Genomic DNA, 15,657 nt, shown 5'->3' with positions numbered 1-15,657 from the left:
GGCTTTGCAACCCGCCCAAAAGGCCTCAACCATGTTCTGGAACCACCCCTCTTATGTACAGGACCACCCCCTCGTACTTAACCGATGTGGGATTTGCCTAAGGTGTGCTGGCCTTGCCACATACACCCCCCCTTGGGGACTCAGCGTCCTCGCTGAGGTTTGCCCCACCACCGGCCAGAGGAACGAGGGTCGGCTCTGATACCAATTGTCATAGCCCAGCCCATGGTCAATATTGTCCGCTTTGGGGCTCCAGCCCGTACGAGTACCCCCTCACGGTTTTGTTTTCAGGCAGGCTTTGCAACCCGCCCAAAAGGCCTCAACCATGTGATATCAGTTGAATCTATTACTATTGATCCAGATTTAACTTATGAGGAAGAACCGGTGAAGATACTTGCTAGGGAAGTCAAGGAACTAAGGAATAAGAGAATTCCTTTGGTAAAGGTTCTTTGGAGAAACCATAAGACCGAGGAAGCCACATGGGAAAGTGAAGACATTATGAGACAACAGCATCCTCAGTTGTTTAATTCAGGTGAATTTCGAGGACGAAATTCTTTAAGGGGGGAAGAGCTGTAACGCCCTATTTTTCCTGTGTTGAAATAGTAGTTTATCTGTCTGTGAATAATACTGTCGGTCCGGGAGTCGGTATTATTTTGGTCCAGAAAAATTATTATATATGGTTACTATTTTATGTCACATTTTTGGAGCATGCATGCATGCATGATTTTTATGGGTAGAAAGTAAGTAATGAATATTTTTGGAGAATTTTAGAGAATTAGTGAGTAGTAACTTAAGATGTGATATTAATTAAGGAAATTAGAGGCAATAGTTGTATGGACTAAATTTGAAATAGTGTTATATTAATTAAGGAAATTAGAGGAATTATTTTTATGGAGTAAATTTGAGAATTTTGTTGTGTTATATAATATTTTGAAGGAATTTAATTTGGAGAATATTTGGAGCCATTAGATTAGATTTACATTCAATCCTAGCCATCCAATTTTGGTGAAAAGTACAAACTACCCTTTAGTCAACTCCATTATTTGAGCAATATTTTTCTTCCTCTTCTTCTCCATCTAACGTGAACTTCATCTTCTTCTCCTCCATTTCACCTTTAGCCTCTCTTTCTCTTCTCTTTGTTTTCTCCATTTTCTACTTGAATAATTCACCAAATTCACTCCATTTACCTTGAATAAAGTAAGAAAATCTAGAGATTAAAGCTTGAGAAGTGGTTTTTAGGGATTAATTTCAAGGAATTTGGAGAATTCATTAGGTGAAGTAAACTTCATTATTTTTGGATTTAGAGTTTTCTTTTAGCATATACATACTTAATCATGCTCCAATTTCTTCTTTTCTTTGTTTTCTTTGTTTTGATTTTGAGCTTATTACATGTAGAGGGTGGAGAGCCTTCTAACAAAGATAAAGGCAAGACCAAAGTTTAAGGAGCTTTGATTCAAGTTGTTTTAAAGGTTTGTGTTCATAAACACACTAACCTTACTTCAATTTTTGGATTTGTGAAGTTTGTACTACTTTGTGAAAATTTGGGATTTGGTATGAAATGATTTGATTGCTGGAATTTGGTTGTATAAATGTGTTCTTGAGTGTTTTCTAAGCCTACCTATATGTTGAATTTATGAAGAAATTATTTTTCTCTTCTTCTTCCAAAAGTGGCAGAATTTTATTAAGGGAAAATGTTAATGGGTGTGTTTAAGGACTGTTTTTCTATTCGTTTTATTTTCCCTCTGTATTTGAGTCCTTCATAAAAGTTGTAGGTATATTTCTTAGCTTTCCAACCCATCCTCTTGTGTCCAATTTTGATATATATATATATATAGCTCAACTTATGATTAAAACACCTAAACTGACTCTGTTGTAACGTACCACATGCAGCAATAGATTGAGTGACTATTTTGACCACCATAATGGCAAGATTAGGTGTTGAGCTCTTCATGAGATTTGTTACCCTGTGTCTTGAGATTGCCCTGGTGTTGGATTGGTTTAATTTGAGTGTCTGGTTACGGAGAAATTCAATAAACATTGGACTTGGTTCTGCTGAATCCAGTCTGGACTATCAGTCTGTGTTCCTAGCTTATTTTGCCTATCTTTCAGATTTATCTGGGTTATGGTTCCTTCATAACAATTGTATAATTGTGTCTTATCTTTCTAATGAATCTAATTTCATTCAATTTGGAGATATATAACTCAAGTTATGTATTAAAAACTCAGCAAAGGTCAAGATTGCTTTTATGCTGGAAATTTCCAATGTTAAGTACTTTGGTTTAAGTATGAGACGTTTCATGAATGAATTCAGTTTAAATTCAGTTTTCATTGTAATTTTATGAATACTACAGAAAATAAATTTTATGAGCAATGGAAAGTCAGAATAAAAATAAGAATAAAAAAATGGATTTTGGGCTCTAATATATTTGGTGTGAATTTGATGCGTGATTTGATTTTATTCTGTCTGATGAGCATGCTCAGCATTCGATGCCATTTTGATAAGAAGCTATGATCATATGCTAGGCACGTGGGTGCCTTCTGTTCTGTTAGGGCGGACGCGCTCTATATGTTCTGAATCTGTTGGCGACCTAAGGCCATTCTGAATCTGTTCTGAAAACCTATCTGCTTCTTTTTCTCCTAAGTGTATGTGAGCCCTTGTAAACATATTTTTCAGGTAGCTTGGAAATAAATGATTATATGTTATTAAATGAATTGTCAAAGCAGGATATTACGTTACATGGTTTTCTAAATAACCAGTATATGTATTGGTATACTACAATTTCAAATAATGAATTTATGATTTGAACGAATAAAATATTAATAGTTTTATTTGATCATTTTGTTATAAATGTAAATGTATATTAAAGCGTTAATGATTTTATGATCGTAAATCTTTTGATGAAAATTGATATTTTAAGTGTGTTGTCATCGCAACATTGGTTTGTTGTGTTTTATGAGCACCACTGAGTTTTATACTCAGCGTGTTGATTTTATCACGCGTAGGTTGGAGTCTATATTGCTGATTGAAGACCAAAAGAGTAGCATCAGAGCTGAAGAGATATTTTGGTAGTTGATTAGTGTGTTATGTAATTAAGTATTATGGCATGTATAAGTAGTCCATTTTTGGAGACTCTATTATGTAATTTATACTGTAAGTATATTATTGTAAATTAATTGGGTGTATAGGAAGATAGACTTGGAACTTATTTATTGTGCAGAAAATTCAAAGTAATATGTTTAACTAAATGTATCTAATTGATGCATACGCAAATGTTGTAGTTAGACCTTAGAAGAGTGTTATTGTGTTGTTCTTGGAGTTTGATGGAGTTTGGAGTTTTGAAATTGGGAGTGTTTTGTATTCACTTGTTTGGCAATGTCTATATTTAGGGGAAACTCTTGCAGTTTTTCTATAGGTTTCTCCCAAATCATTTTTTTTTTAAAAAAAATAATACTACTTGTTAAACTTGTGAATATTAAATCACTTCTAATTCATACTAGGATTTTCTGATTTATATGTTAAGTTAAGACGGTGCCTCCGGCACCGAATGTGACATCCGCCGCCGGGTCTCTCGGAACTGGGCGGTGGGTGTTACAATTAGAGTGAGATCTTTTTCTCTTCTAATTATAGCACCAAAAGCCTCATTCATATCAATATCTTCTAGCTTTATTCCATCATTTGATGGCTTCCAATCGAAGTGGTTAAGTAAATGTGCAAGTGGAAGCTCAACATTGGCCATTCCTAGTGACATTCCAGGGCACATTCTTTTTCCAGCACCAAATGGAAGAAGTTCAAAATCAATTCCATTATAATTAACACAACTATCAATAAATCTTTCTGGATAAAACTTTTCAGGTTCAGGAAAATAATTGGGATCTCTTCCAATTGCCCATAAATTGACAAGAATTTCACTTTTGGGTTCTATACAATATCCATCAATCTCATATCTGGCCTTACATTATCTTGGAACAAATGGCGTTGGAGGATGTAATCTCAAAGTTTCTTTGATGATACATTTCAAGAATTTTAATTCCTTAAGATCTGTTTCATCAATATTGTTTCCTTTTTTACTAAAAGCCTGTCTCACTTCTTCTTGTGCCTTTTTCATTATTCTTGGATTGTGCAATGTTTCTGCCATTGCCCACTCCAAAATTGCTGATGATGTGTCTTTTCCAGCAGTGATCATATCCTAAAACAGTTAAATTAAAATAGAATTAGGAATCTTTACTGTACTTAAGAATTTAATTAAACGTATATTTTCACTCACCAAGATGGTTGCTTTGATGCTGTCGTTTGTTAATGGGATGTCAAGGTTGCCATGTCGTTGAAGATCCAAAAGAACATCTAAAAGATTATCAGGTTCAACAATCTTGCAAGATTTATTTTCATTTAAGATGTTTTGAAGAATCCTATCAACTTCTTTTTGCACCCTTTTAAGCCTACCGCTTTTCCCTTTATCATATGCAGAAACTTAAGAGAAGGTAATATATCAACAACACTAAAACCTCCTACAGCTTCGTTAAACTCTTTCGTAATGTATTTCAAATCTTCTTCTCTTATACCTTTTTCACCCACACTGGTTCTTGCAATTATTTTATTTGTTAAAGAAAATATCATCTTGCTAAGATTTATGGGAGTTCCGGCTTTCAAATAAATAGATCTAATAAATTTTGATACCTCATCTTGTCTAATTGATCTGAATGATCTAACCCGTCGTGTACTTAACATAGATGAAATACAAATATCTCGCATTTGCTTCCAGTGATCTCCATGTGGTGCAAATGCAATACCCTGACGATTATAAAACAAGATATTTGTAACCTCAGCTCGAGGTCTATCAAGAAAGTTCTCTTCATCAGTTTTCAGAACCTGCTTGGCTAGTTCCGCCGACGATATTACTACGGCAGAAACTTGACCGAATTGCAGCCGCATAACTGGGCCGTAAGTCTTGGCTAAGTCACGCAAACAGCGGTGGGGTAAGGAGCCATGAAGTTGGTGAATGTTACCTATCAAGGGTAATTTCCATGGCCCTGGAGGAGGAAGGTTTGAACTGGTTTTCGACTTTGTGTTACGAAATATCTTCAATAATATGAAGATGAAGAAGATGAAAGTTGAAAAGACTGAAATATAAGGGAATTCTTGCTTCATGGTAAGGAAAACAAGGGAAGGTTGGCTCTGGATGTATTGATATGAAGCTGTACTGGGCTATATGTATATATATTTCAAAAAATTTCAATAGATTGTAGGAAGGAGAAAGTAAACACGGCGCAAAGAAAATGCTCAAGCTAGCTATTTTTTCATCAAATGGTACAAGAATTTGAAAAAAAACCAAATAAATTACAATTGAATGGATGGTCACGGAAGATGCCACGTAGGAAAGGGTCGTTGTCCATTAAAGTCGTATACTAAGAAAAAAAAAAAAATTTGTAGCAGGAGTTCCTTTGGAATAAATGAATTCCATAACTTTTGTGGCATTCATTTTGAATTGAATTTTATGAAATTCTATGACTTGCAAAATTTATTTACTGAGTGGGCAGGTAATAATTAGTCGATTATTAAGCATCTTGGAATACGTCAAATCATACATTATGATAAGGGTATTAAAACGGGTTGGCAAGTTAGCTTCAATACGAATTCACTTAACACGCGACATAATTAGGATCAACACGAATACAACACATAATATGTCTAATATTATAAATATGTTAAATGATTTGTATTAACCCGTATATGACACATGTAATCTGCTTAATATCATAAACAAGTGAAGTGATTGTGTTGACCTATGTACTACCAATCTAACGTGCTTATGATATTTTTTAGTTTTAACTTATTTAACATAAATTATATTTGAAAATAATTTTTCATAGTTAAAATGAATAGATTTTTCAAAATTCATAATTAAAATAAAAAATTAATATAGCAATAAAATTTAAATAGGAATTTAGTTGGAATATTTATTTTTGATAGTAAAATTACCTATTTACTTTGAAATAAATGGGTTACTCATTTAATCCGCGTATCAATCTAGACACGTTTATATTCATGTCATAATTAGATGATCCGCTTATAACACACGTTTATATTTGTGTCATAATTAGATGATCCGCTTATAACACATAACTTGTTTAACCTCAATCCTAATCCATTTATTTTGACCGCGCTTTTTAACACCCTACATTATAATAGGACGGCAAGGAAAATTTTAAAACCACGTGGCCGTTTTGAAACCATGGAAGGTTCAATTTAATTATCCATTGGTAACAGAGGACAGGAAACTGGATTTTTTCAGACATTTGGCCAACGGAATGTGTGGATATTATAATGAATATTTCATTAGTTAAGAATAGAAAAATTATTATGCGTCATTTTTTTATATTATATTAACACATTTTATTACAAATTATTCGTATAAAGAAAAGTTAGACATAAAAAAAGAGCACATTTTACGATGTTATATAAGTGGGCATTACAGATTTTGCTAAAAAAATTGCACATTTTTAGGAGAAGTGCACATTTTACGAAATTGTGCACATTTTTAATATGAGAGTAATTTTTTTTTTCATTAAATTGGTTAATTAACAGAAAATTGGATGCGAATTTTTTTGTAATCTGTTAATTAAATGTGTGTATGGAAATGGGTGGGAATGAGCCAAACACTCAATTAATATAATGTTGGGAGTAAAATAAAAAAAATTTGGCAAAAAAAAAAAAATCAGTTAAACTAATTTTTTAATTCTTGTGCAAAGTTAGCTACCTCTGTATAAAAAAATGAGAGGGACTAAATATTAATTATAAGAAATAATTTATAATTTTATTTATATACATTAAATTGCAAAATAATATATTTTACTTAATAATTAAAAAAGTACATTATTATTTTAATATATACCATTGATGGTCATTTTACCTTTTAAAATTTTTTCAAAACACCAATTAGCTAACAGCTTCAAGCCACTAGCCACTAGCTATCAAGTCATATCAACAACTAAAAAATAAACTATCCTAAAATTGAAGAAGGCACATAAATGTTTTTTTTTTTTTTTTTTTTTTGGAAGTATTTGGGTCAAAGAATAATAAGGTCTTAATTGTCAATTGGAAATTTTCAAGCGAGTGAGCTTTGATTTTACAATTACACTTAAACAAATTTAACTAATATTAAAAATGCTCAATTACACTTACAAATAATTAATATTAAAAATTGCATAACTCACTTATATATAAGAATTAGTAGAAAAACCGTGCTTCATGTGCAGATATTTAACTATTGTTTTATTAATTGTCGTAGTTAATTATATTATTATTTTTGATAAATTATTATGAATTATCAACTGTTAAGAACAACAGTAAAATCCTATTTGAAATAATTAATAATAGCAAATATCAAAATAATTATAACATTGTTTGAAATAGCCCAATATTGTAAATCTCTAACATTATAATCAAATTTTATTATGAAAATAACTTCACAGTAGATGCACATGTTGAAACTCGGCAAATGAACATGGTTGAAATGGAAGTTAAAAAATTCCATTATTTAAGACATTTAGGTATTTCGATTGATCTTAAAGAAATTAATTAAATGTGAGAGCTACCTAACTTAGTAATCACGCAAACAAAAAAAAAAAAGTAAAATTTAAATTGTCTGGAATTTAATAATCAGAAAAATGGGTACTAATTTTTTTTTTATTGGAAGTTAATTCATGTTTTACGTTGATTTTACATAAAAGAAATAAAGTAATAGTAAAGTTGATTTTACATAAAAGAAATAAAGTAATAGTAAATAGTACTCTCTACATCCCGTTTGTATAGACCTAATTTGACTTTCATATTGATTAAGAAAAGACTAATTAATATGGTTGAATTATATCTTTTGTTTAGTTTTTTTTTTCCAAAATATCCCTTTATAATATTAAACAATGGACATCAATTGGGAATGTGGATGTACATTAAATAGGGATAAGTTAAGAAATTAAATAATAAATGATGTTTGAAAAAAAAAAAATAGGACTATTTTTTGGGACAGATGAAAAAAAAAATGAAGCTATATATATGGGATAGAGGAAGTATGAATTTCTGCTTTAATTTTTACTAAAGGTGATTTGTGCAGTATATTTAAATTAAATTATTAAAATATATAAATAAATTTAAGAACCACCAATTCAAATATATAGATAAATGAAAGAATAAATTTCAATAGATAGATATATCGTTAGACTTACAGTTCGGTAATAACACCACCGAAAAATGAAATAATAATTATCTAGTTAGTTTCTATCAATATTAAAATTTCAAATAAATAAATTAAACATAGATAATTCAAGGAATAATATTAATTTTAATAGATGTACAACTTTCAACATCATCAATATCTCCTTTTAAGCATAATATATATATATAATATTAATGAATCAAAATATTTTATTACATTACCATACTGAATTTCCTTTGTAAAATAAAGAATCCTAAAATAAAAGCAAACAGCATATTTATCTAACACTCCAAAAAAAAAAAAAAAAACACAACTATAAAAAAATACAACAAGGTCCAAAATTGCTCCACATACTGACGTTCACAATCATCCATGAGTTCAGCTCAATCAATTAGGAATGATATAAATAAGTTGGATTAGAAAAGAATTTGTGTTGTATTCAAATTAATATTTTTATAGTTAGTGTTTATCTTGATGAAAATTAAATTTTAAAAATTTTAAAAAGCTCAATTATCAATTTATCTATTTAAAAAATTTAAAAATTAACTTTTAGAAAATATACCTCCAATCGAATTATAGAAAAATAAAAATAAGTTCTAAAAGTTTCTAAAAAAAAGATAAATGCAACGGTGAGGGATCATAGGAAGAAGCTTTGAATATTATTTTTTTCAGCTTTCATATAGATACAGATAGATTGTTATTAATATTAAAAATTAGACACCTCACACATACACAAGAATTTGCAAGAAACAAAAATATGATATATTATTATTATCATCTAACTACCACTATTTACAAACTATCTCATTGGAGCCTCAAACCCCAAAAGCAGATTTCCAAATGTTCTCTCAGATGGATACTAAAACACTGAGCTATTATCTTAATGGCTATGGACTTTACAAGAGGATTGTGCTATCTGCTATGTGAAAGACTGAACCGCCAAAGAAGTGGAGACTAAGCCTGATAGAAGGCCAACAATGAGAGCACCATTATAAGTAGTTGCTTCAGCTTGAATTATGTTTCTTCGAGAGTCGTTATAGGTTTCATTAAGGAAAGGGCCACCAACTAGAGCTCCAACGGCTATATTTGGATTAGGATTAGGAGAGTCAAGCCATTCAAATCCATCTTTACACCCAGTTTTGGCATCAACAGGAATGGATGATCCTCTATGGTGTACATACTGAGGGTACTCATTTCCATACCCAACGAGAAAACTCATTTCCATAGGATTCTTTCCCAAGATATAATCTGCCTGAAAGTGTTTGCAGTATCATCATATTAGCAATTTAAAAGAAAATATGTGTAATTTTTGTGTAAATATAAGAAGTTTTATACCTGTGAAATGGCGAAACTTCGAAGCTCAGTTGGACTATACAATATCCCACTACAGTACAGAGTTGGAATATGGGAAGCCACCATGTAATCACTGAACAGAAGAGCTATAAATGCAGAGGCAACAGAATACTGCAGAGAATTCCATTTGACAACCCATATCAGCCCGTCTGCATTAAAAGAATAGGCATCAGTAAAATTAATGATGAGAAACTTGTATATTTGTTTTGAATAATATCAACAAAAGGATGAATAATTACTTTCTGTTCTGCTGGATGTGGCTGTAGGTGAATCTGGAAGAAGTCCACAAATGAAGGCCTCAGCTGTTTCTCTGTACATTTGAAGCTCAAGATTCTCCTCCATTGACATCCCTTCAGCACCAAACATGTTTATCCTGGATAGCAGAACCTGCTCCAAAAACCCCATCACTATTTGATTAAAGGTCATTAAAGTTTATTTGTAAGGTGAACTTTGCATTTTTGGTCTGATCATACAAGCTTCAGAACAGCTAAATAAGCTTCCAAACTGTTTTTTCTGATGACATCTAAAATGCTAGTTTGAACCTTAATGCAAAACAGACTGGAGGCGTGTACCTGAACTCCAACATGCTTGTCATCCCAAGTAAACCAAGTTGGATTTCCCCAGTAAGAGAATTCCTCTCCGTTCATTTCAGTTACATATCTGAGGTATGATTCATCGCCAGTTGCGTGGTAAAGCCAAGCAGCTGCCCATAAGAGTTCATCTCCATATCCAGAGGAGTTGTAAAATGTCTGAACTTGGGGAATGCTCTCACTATAAGAGCTTCTATAAGTATCAGCAAAATTAAAAAGTTGCTGAGAGTGTTCTAGGAGCAAAGTAGAGTAGGAAGAGTTTATTTTCTTGAAAACAAGAGATGCTGATGCCATTGCAGCTGCAGTTTCTGCTGCAACATCAGATCCTGGGAAAGAAGTATTAACTTGCAGAAGTGGTCTTTCCTCTGTCATGGTTTCTGGTCTTTGCCAACAACTATGATCCAAATCAGGATCACCAACCTTCAAACAAACAAAAATTTACATCATGTTTGGTTTAAATCAATGTGAAATTTCATTTAACTACCGTGGAGTTGAATTATATTGATTAAAACATGACGCACAACCTGAACATAGAGAACATCTGGTGAAGGATGAGCATTGATAAGATAATCAGTGATCCACTTGAGAGAATCTTGAGCATACTCCAATTGCTTCACTTTATCCATTTGATCTCCATATTCAAGAATAGCCCAAGACAACATGGTTGCAGTGAAAGCCATTGGGAAACCAAATTTGATGAGATCCCCAGCATCATATATTCCTTTTGATAAATCCAAGCCCTGTTGTCTTCCATCTTGCAAACCTGAATCTCCTCTCCAAGCAATCCTGTTATCCACCAATTTCCCAGCTGCAACAAGAATTTGCATCACAGATTACGTTGAGATCTTCACTCCAATTGGAAATGTCAAACAAAGCAAATCATATGCAGTACTATAAATCCCATAAGATAAATTATCATAACACTCTTAAAGATTTATATAATTTGAATATTGGTCTACTTTGTTATTTCATATTTGTAAAATTAGAAATCTTTCACTACATTTTAAATTTTATGATAATTTGGTCCATACAAGTTTAAAATATAATATACTTTAGCCCTAGAGTGGATAAAGTATATAAAACACTAATGACCCTCAAAATCTTTATTCTTAAAATAGCAGGCATTAAAATAACAAACCTCAAAGGTGTTATTAGTCGTTTACCAAATCTAAGTTAGGTAGCTAGTTGACAAGCAACTTACACTTCTGTACATCAAAGAATTGCAGCGCTACCTCAAGAGCATCAGCATATTTCTTGACGATGGCTCCGTTGTGATGTGAACTTTTCTTGAAGTGATTAAAGCTTCTTAAAATTGTATACCCAGCTGCTATTAAAACCATAACTCCAATCAACAAAACCAGCAACCAGCAATCCCAACCTTTGAATTTTGTATCCTCTGCCTGTTTCCAATCTTTGAATTTCTTGGCTTCTGTTTGTTTACTTTCCATTGGAATTTCAAGATTTGCTTTCTTTTATCACAAATGCTTCATATGTTAAAAGAAAGGTGATAAAAGCAAGTAAAGAGAAAAGGAAAATTCAATTGAAAGAATAAAACAGCACTTGCAATTTTCATGTTAGCTTGAAACTATAATGGACAAAAGAACAGTTTCAGTTCTTGAGCAACTGATAGTCAGATGAATTATGGGATTTAATTTCATGGGAATTGGATGGATTTCGTGGGAAACAATATATGTGCGGGAATTTGGATGATTGTGAATTTGTTGAGCCCGCTGGATTCCGTAGGGTCATGGGGACGTGGAGGGTCAGGATGCGACCGTAAAATGATACCGTTGTTAATACTTTGCGTCAGAACGACAGCCAGCTTGTCGTATGTATCATTGTTTTAACTAGTTAAAATGGAGTATCTGTGTTGCTTTGTCATTTTCTGTTGCAACATATGAGGGAATAATTACTGCTTAATGTTCTTATAGGCCATAACGCAAACACGTGGCGCGCGTTCAATAGAAACTTGTACAATCTTTTGATCCTTGGCCTTTAATATACTCGTGACCTTTCCTTAATATCATCTTTGCTTAGGAACCAAACAAAGCTTTAGGCATTCATGAATCAAATCCAAATAATGAGGATTTTTTGGCTTATTTGCTAGGTTTATAATTTCATATTACATTGTTGTTGTGTATTGGGTCTTTTTTTTTTTTTTTTTTAAACCATCGCTATCCGAACCCTATTACCAGAAACCGCTTAATTCGGCTCAGGGCTTAGTCATAGTTAAAGCTTTTCGCCCCTCCCTATGAGTACATTTACTGGGGATCGATAGCTCTTTCCACATGCCCAGCTTGCATTGTCAACTGAGCCACAACCAGTAGGATTTGTTTCTTATTGTATTTTAAGTCACTTGTGAATGATGTGTTTGCACTTTAAAGCAACTCCAATGATGTAACATCCCTTCCCGGTCCACCCGTTAACCCGAATGAACCGAGCCGAGACGCTACAATCTGGTTGAACTTATATCATGTCATGCTGATATCATCCTGTATGCTAAATATGAATATAAAACACTCCCAATTAAACTTCAAACTTTTAATACCTCCAACTAATCATCATAACACAACAACACTTTATATATATAGTCATAACTGTATAAATCCTCAATAGCATTGAAAATCCAGCAATTAATTGCATTCATGATCTATATCAAGTCTTCATGACCTAATCATACCAACTATAGTAAAATATTTCAATCATTTCCTCCAAATACTTACACCACAATAATTACATGCTTCAATTATATTTCCAATCACATAAGCTCTAACAAATGTAATAATTATACATGCCATAAATCTTAATACATGCCATAATTCTTAATATTACAACTCTCAATCTACTATGACCAAGTTAGTCACTTCTGCTTTGAACATACTCCTCAAGTCTTCAAGTACCAACCACGATCTTCAACCTACGCGTGATAAAAATCTACGCGCTGAGTATAAAACTCAGTGGTGTTCATAATTCACATACTAAACAAAGTGCGATGACAATTAACTTAAAATACAAATTTCATAAAGCATTGATACTCATAGAATCAGTAAATTTCAACATAAATGTCTCTTTATAGCAACGAATAAACTTCTAATTCATAAACATCAATAATTTAGTTCTAATTATCTCATAACTCCTTTACATGAACCTTAAATCACACTTTATGATACTATCATGATCTTACCTGCTGTTCATTGTGTTGTATGAATGAAATCAATAAACATGTAAGATTACATAACAGTATATGTTCATTGTCTTACTTGCTATTCATTATGCTGTATGACTTATGCACTTTTAGTCACATCATATAAGTTATGATTAATAACATCTCATGACTGTATGGCTCCTTAAGAATTAAATAAATAAACTTGTAAGCATATATAACATGATACTTTCATAATCTTACCTGATGTTCTTTATACTGTATAAACTCTGCAACTTTGATTAAATTCAGTGAATATCACAATGAATGAAGAAACATATAAGCACATACATATGTAGAAATAAACATTTACTCACATATGGAATGTAAGCACACATATCATGATACTTTCATTTTCCCTTAATGATCTTTCTTGCTGTTTAGTATACTGTATGATTATGCAATTTGTAGTCGATATAACTGTATAGCTCCATAAGGTTATAGTGAAACCGAAGTGATAAGAAAAACTGTATGAAACTGGATGAAACTGTATGAAACTGGATGAAACTGTATGCTTGGCTGCTATGGCCTGTATAATCATATCCACTCAACGGCCTGTAGCCGGAGTACCAAACTGTATGGGGCGCAGATCTGCTATTCTATGTCGCGACATAGCCTTATCTACATGGTTTCTACCTAACCTCAATGGAGCATATAAATGGAATGACAATAGATAAAACAAAAGCAAAGTAACTGTGTCATAATTTGCATGCTTGTGTCATGTTATTTTCACACCATTTGCATGCTTGCATTTTGTGTTTATACATGTGTTCATGTTGTCTTTTTGTTTTAAAATGGTTGAAGACATACAAGTTGAGAAAGGAATACAAGTGCATAGAATTCATAACTTCATACACCATTTCACATCATTTCACAATTGCATAGAATACAATTACAAGTTGTGTTTACCTCATTTCACATCATTTGCATGCTTGCATGTTGTTTTGATACATGATTTAATGTTGTATTTTTGTTGTAAAATGATTGGAGGCATACAAAGTGAGCAAAGGAATCCAATTGCATAGAAAAAGAAGTCCAAAAGTGCATGAAAACACAAGTCGCGAGCGCGCCTTGCAAGGTCGCGAGCGCGTAAAGCACCAAATGATAGACAGTGAGTTATCGGGCACAAGTCGCGAGCTCTTCATGCAATTCCCGAGCGCGCGCGTCGCGTTTTCCAGCCTGCACTGTCTGTACTCTTTTGATCATATCTCTCAATATACAACTCCGATTTGAATGATTCAAAAACCCATGTAAAGCTAACACATAGAGGAACAAATAACTCTTCTATGACACTTCCTAATTCCATCATTAAATGGGGTCAAAATCAAGATGAAGTTACTGGTAAAATTTCCAGTACCAGTAACTCCCCTGTTTCAGCATAAACTCACTATTTACTTCATTTATTCAATACCTCCCCTGTTTTCTCACCATTACCAGTCCTCCCACTCAACATGAAGCAATATTGTCTCATTAGCAACACACCACACAATTTCTCATGCAAAGAAAATGGTAAATGAAAAGAGATATCACACCTTCACTTAACAAGCTTGGAATCTTCTTCTTAACTTCCTTTTTCTTCTACCTTTGAGCTCACCTCTCCTATACATGAGAATTCTTATGAATCATCTAAAAATATCACCAAATGATTAAAGTATGAAATTCAAGAAGGTTTACTTACTTGGATAGAATAGAAGTTGAATTAATGTTTGAATCCCATTAACATCTTCACTACCATTAAAAGTGATGGAGAAAGGAAAGTGGAAGAGGAAAGTAGAGGAAGAAGATGAAGATAAGGATGAAGAAATGAAAATGAAATGGAACTCACGGGTAGTCTCTAGAATATCATGGATTTTTATGTGAAAATTACCAAATGGTACCTCAAGTGTCAAAATGGTACAACTTCCTACCTCAACTTTATATTTTAGTGCAAGCAAGTCCTAATCCTTATACTTTGATCTTTTTGTTTCCTTCAAGTAAGTCCACTTCTTCTCCTTATTTCATTCTAGCCCACTCTAGACTCTAATGGCTCGAACCGGGTTTTGGATCAGCCCGACTCGACTCTAAGCAACGACTCGATTCAATAGAAAAATGGGACGTTACAAATGAGATAGTTGATTGTGGATTATGTGGCATATTAAATAGAACCGTCAACAATGATGTGATTATAAGTTTATTTGTAGTTATTGAATTAAAAAAAAAAAAAAAAAGCTCTCGAATACAACCTAATAGAATAAAATTTTAGGATGATGTGTATTATTTTTTTTAAAATTATATTTAATTAAAATAAAACATACAGGTTTAGAGC

General features: G+C 32.5%; 1 protein-coding gene, 2 long non-coding RNA genes and 1 pseudogene across 3 annotated transcripts; 1 reads left to right on the top strand and 3 right to left on the bottom strand.

The window, feature by feature from the left end:
* Positions 1-1,089: 1,089 nt before the first annotated feature.
* LOC149496663 (uncharacterized) lies at positions 1,090-3,171 on the top strand. The gene is made up of 3 exons (XR_016320601.1): positions 1,090-1,270; positions 1,393-1,466; positions 3,001-3,171. It is a non-coding gene; the product is annotated as an uncharacterized LOC149496663 (long non-coding RNA).
* A 67-nt stretch (positions 3,172-3,238) lies between these two features.
* Positions 3,239-5,143, bottom strand: LOC105629286 (cytochrome P450 726A27 pseudogene; annotated as a pseudogene).
* A 3,803-nt stretch (positions 5,144-8,946) lies between these two features.
* Positions 8,947-11,857, bottom strand: LOC105628798 (endoglucanase 24). The gene is made up of 6 exons (XM_012210284.4): positions 11,352-11,857; positions 10,675-10,958; positions 10,133-10,570; positions 9,800-9,947; positions 9,543-9,709; positions 8,947-9,459 (listed from the first exon to the last, which is right to left on the bottom strand). The coding sequence occupies exons 1-6, from the start codon at positions 11,596-11,598 to the stop codon at positions 9,127-9,129; spliced, it is 1,617 nt and encodes a 538-aa protein (XP_012065674.1). The 5' UTR covers positions 11,599-11,857; the 3' UTR covers positions 8,947-9,126.
* Positions 11,858-12,832: 975 nt separating this feature from the next.
* LOC149496662 (uncharacterized) lies at positions 12,833-15,340 on the bottom strand. The gene is made up of 3 exons (XR_016320334.1): positions 15,031-15,340; positions 14,885-14,951; positions 12,833-13,067 (listed from the first exon to the last, which is right to left on the bottom strand). It is a non-coding gene; the product is annotated as an uncharacterized LOC149496662 (long non-coding RNA).
* Between the last annotated feature and the right edge of the window lie 317 nt (positions 15,341-15,657).

The sequence above is a fragment of the Jatropha curcas genome, chromosome 4, assembly GCF_041381405.1.
Source record: "Jatropha curcas cultivar XTBG-Jc1 chromosome 4, XTBG_Jcur_1.0, whole genome shotgun sequence".
In the NCBI taxonomy this organism is placed as follows: Eukaryota; Viridiplantae; Streptophyta; class Magnoliopsida; order Malpighiales; family Euphorbiaceae; genus Jatropha; species Jatropha curcas.
Note: the sequence above shows the minus strand (reverse complement) of the source record. Positions and strands in the feature narration are given on the sequence as shown.